Source organism: Saccostrea echinata, unplaced genomic scaffold (assembly GCF_033153115.1).
Source record: "Saccostrea echinata isolate AGI-Se365-2 ecotype Australia unplaced genomic scaffold, CSIRO_AGI_Sech_v1 ptg000009l, whole genome shotgun sequence".
Lineage (NCBI taxonomy): Eukaryota > Metazoa > Mollusca > Bivalvia > Ostreida > Ostreidae > Saccostrea > Saccostrea echinata.
Genome location: NW_026889758.1, coordinates 11,084,747 through 11,088,175, shown reverse-complemented (window position 1 = coordinate 11,088,175; position 3,429 = coordinate 11,084,747). Strand labels below are relative to the sequence as shown.

The window sequence follows — 3,429 nt, the reverse complement described above, 5'->3', positions numbered from 1 at the left end:
CATTTTATACCCCCCTCCCCTTCCCCTTGCGCATGCACTTTGCAGTTTTCAGCTCGTCTTGTCACCTCACCCTTTTTCAATAATGTTATATTGATTTGACCAAGTACATACTAATTCATATTTTGTATAAACATAAAGTTAACCTTTGCATATGCTTTAATGACAAACATATTTTTTTTCAATCAGATTATTTAGAATGGAAGGACATATTACGTTTTAGACCACAATTTGAATTAGAATTAAATTAACTAGAATTAAATAGAAGTCTAGATAAATTTAGAAAGAAAACATTATTTGTACATTAATCTCCTATAGTTGCTATACCCTGTGGTCAAATACAGAGGGTGTTGATATTACGTATTATGTGAAAATAGTTACCTTATTACATCCCCCGTATTCAGATACAGAAACAAGTGGAATCGCCGTCTTACCTTTTTACACATAGGGAGTGAACCCCCAACTCTCCTCCAAAAAAATCATATGGGCAAAACTTCCTAAATAATATAAATATTCATCTTTACATGAATACATGAGATGAAACTTCTAAATTAAACATTAAGTAAGGACTGAGTACCAAACGTCTTATTTCATTAGTCCAGGATTTTCCCAACACCAACAATTTCTGTGAAATGAATTATCATCATAAGGTCGTAAACAACACATTGGTGTTCTGTAAGCTTTTGAAACCTTTTCGTTTGATGCAGCTGTCGATTAATTTTCTTTTTTTTTTTTTAATTATCATCGAACCTCGTAAAGATAAGCTAAAATAGAACAAAAGAGATAATATGGAAGCGTCAAAGAACCATAATTTCACTCAGATTCAGTTTTATTTTCTCTTTGTTTAAGGCTGATTAGTAAGTTGATTCATCCAAAGACGCATGTTACTTCATATATATATATATATATATATATATATATATATATATATATATATATATATATATATATATATATATATATCATCTGTACATATTTATTTTAAGACGTCTTTACTTTTCTACCAATGCTGAATCACCGACCGACTTTACATTATACAAACTTATCTTTTAAAAAGATTGGTGAGCTAGCGCTGTAGCATAATAAAATACAGAAAAAGATATCTGAACCATTTGTTAAATTTGCTGAATCGATTAATTATTAATAGGAAGGCAGATTGGTGCACTGGGGGTTGAGTTTGGGGGGGGGGGGGTGTCACAATTCAGAATGGTGAATCTAAGAGTGTGCTTCACGTCGGCAATGGCATAACCCCTAACTGTGTTAAGCAATCTGTATTTCTGTGTAATTTCAATTTCGAGGTGAAAAATAAAAGGTCAGTAGAACCACTGAGCACCTTCGGGCCTTTCCGGCAAGCTCGGAAAACATATCCGAGGTTGCTGCGGTTTTCCGAGCTTGCCGGAAAGGTCCATGAAGGTCTATTAGAAAAGCTATGTATTCATTACAACTTTAGAAATAACAGCCTTGGTTTTATAAGACCCGTGTTACTGTTACTTTTTGTTCATTTACGTGCAGGTTAGACAACAGAACACGAAACTTCAGATCATATGTATTTTCAGATGATAAACACTAAATTGACATGTCTTCCCGACATACTCTGAAAAAGATTTTTGTTGTTGTTGTTTCCGAGCTTGCTGGAATTACCCACTAAGGTGGTAAAACTGTAAGGAAAGCTAGATGTCTAGAATCTTGGCATTATATGGCCAAATTTTTTCTTGTACTTTTATGTGTAGGTAGACAATAAATAAAAAAATTTCAGAATCCGGATCTAGACTGGTATTGACTGTCTCTAATCTACGAAATGTATATCGCGCATATCGGACAGGAAAGGCCTGAAATTCGGATCATTTCTATTTTTGTATGACAAAACGAAATTGTTATTGTACAATCTATCTACAGTAGTTTTCCCAGAATCCCCGACCGTGAAGTCGAGCATGCGTATTTCAGAAATATAGACTAACGTAGTTGCTAGCGCTCGAGAGCGCTAGCAAAAACGAGTTCATGAAATTAATAAAAGACGGTATTTTGCATTTGTTTTATTTGAATTCTTACGCAACTGAGACATTTTATCACAAATTTTGTTCGTATGTCCTCCTGTTTAGTAAACCTACAAAATAAAAAATTAAATCATAGAGGAAGAGGTTTTCAAAATACACATGCGTCTAAGAAATGAAAAACATTTATGCATATATATATATATATATACTCACCGATCTTTGTCTTTTGTGGAATCTAGGTACTCCTCCAAAATATCCGCTATTTAAATTTAATCCCCCTGCAAAACGTCCATATCCGGATCTAAATCTGTTTACGAAAGGATTTGGGTAATACATTGATGATGGATAAGAAGCATAAGGTACGTAATAAGGGTTTCCGAACATCCCAGATCCTACAGCAGTGGCAGCGGATGCAGCAGCGCCAGTAGCGGCAGCAGCACCGGCGGCTGCGCTGCCGAGACCGGAAGCTGTGGCAGAGGATGCAGCAGAACCGCCAAAATCGTCAGAGGCAGCAGCACCAGCTGCAGCGGAACCACCAAAGTTGAAACTATAATCAAAGTACTGCGGAAAGTAACTTCCGACGACACCGCCATTAAAACCGCCTTGATAGTTGTTCTGGAATCCATAAGGCATGTTGTAGGTCTGCACGCCGTATCCTATGTCATTGTATCCAGGTCCATTATAATAATGGTTAGAATTAGTATCTCCGAAGACATAAGCAACAATACAAGCAAAGGAGATTATTCTGAGCATGTCTGAAAAGAAAGGATTGCTTTCAATTTTTTGTTAAGAAATTGGGATTTTACGTATAGCAGATTTTACTCTGATCAGGCACTGCTTAAACATTTATATAAAACTTGCTTTCAAACTAGGAAGAAAATAATTTTACAAAATAATATTAAAATGAGGGAAAAAAATGACAAAGCAGAAAATCGTTGATGAATTTACCGAGTGAAATGAAAATAAGGATAGAGTGAACATTGAAAAATGGAATAAAACTGATCATACCTTTGATTTTCGGGCGGCAGTTTACTTGTTTGTGTCGAGCGATTCGTACTGAAGCAGCAACTCACTCCAGTATTTATACCCCTAGCACTTTATTTTTGGGACTATTAATCGATCTGACCATTTATAATTAATCTATTTCCTTTATTACATCAACATGATATATGTAATTATACATTTAAAAATAATCTTAATTTCAATCGCAATTGAAATGGGACCAAACATCTTCATCTAACTTTATCATAAACGTCTAGAAATGTTAATGGGATGTCAGCCCTCTCTATTATTTACTATGTTCTTAATTGTCCCTCAAGACATTAAAGACGCCCATACTAATCTTTTAAAGAAAAAATAGAGATAAACAAATAATGCTAAACATGTAAAATGAAATAATATTGAACTTATATATAAAGTACGGCACATTTCTGCAAAT

At 34.6% G+C, this 3,429-nt stretch overlaps 1 protein-coding gene across 1 annotated transcript; it reads right to left on the bottom strand.

The window, feature by feature from the left end:
* Nucleotides 1–2,017: 2,017 nt before the first annotated feature.
* Nucleotides 2,018–3,031, bottom strand: LOC133183287 (nuclear pore complex protein Nup98-Nup96-like). Its single transcript, XM_061318246.1, has 3 exons — nucleotides 3,000–3,031; nucleotides 2,205–2,746; nucleotides 2,018–2,101 (listed from the first exon to the last, which is right to left on the bottom strand). Exons 2-3 carry the CDS (start codon nucleotides 2,742–2,744, stop codon nucleotides 2,093–2,095), a joined length of 549 nt encoding a protein of 182 aa, XP_061174230.1. The 5' UTR covers nucleotides 2,745–2,746; nucleotides 3,000–3,031; the 3' UTR covers nucleotides 2,018–2,092.
* Nucleotides 3,032–3,429: the final 398 nt, after the last annotated feature.

Excerpts from the sequence above, each read along its gene's own strand:
- LOC133183287 (XM_061318246.1), bottom strand. The coding sequence starts at position 2,744 with ATGCTCAGAATAATCTCCTTTGCTTGTATTGTTGCTTATGTCTTCGGA.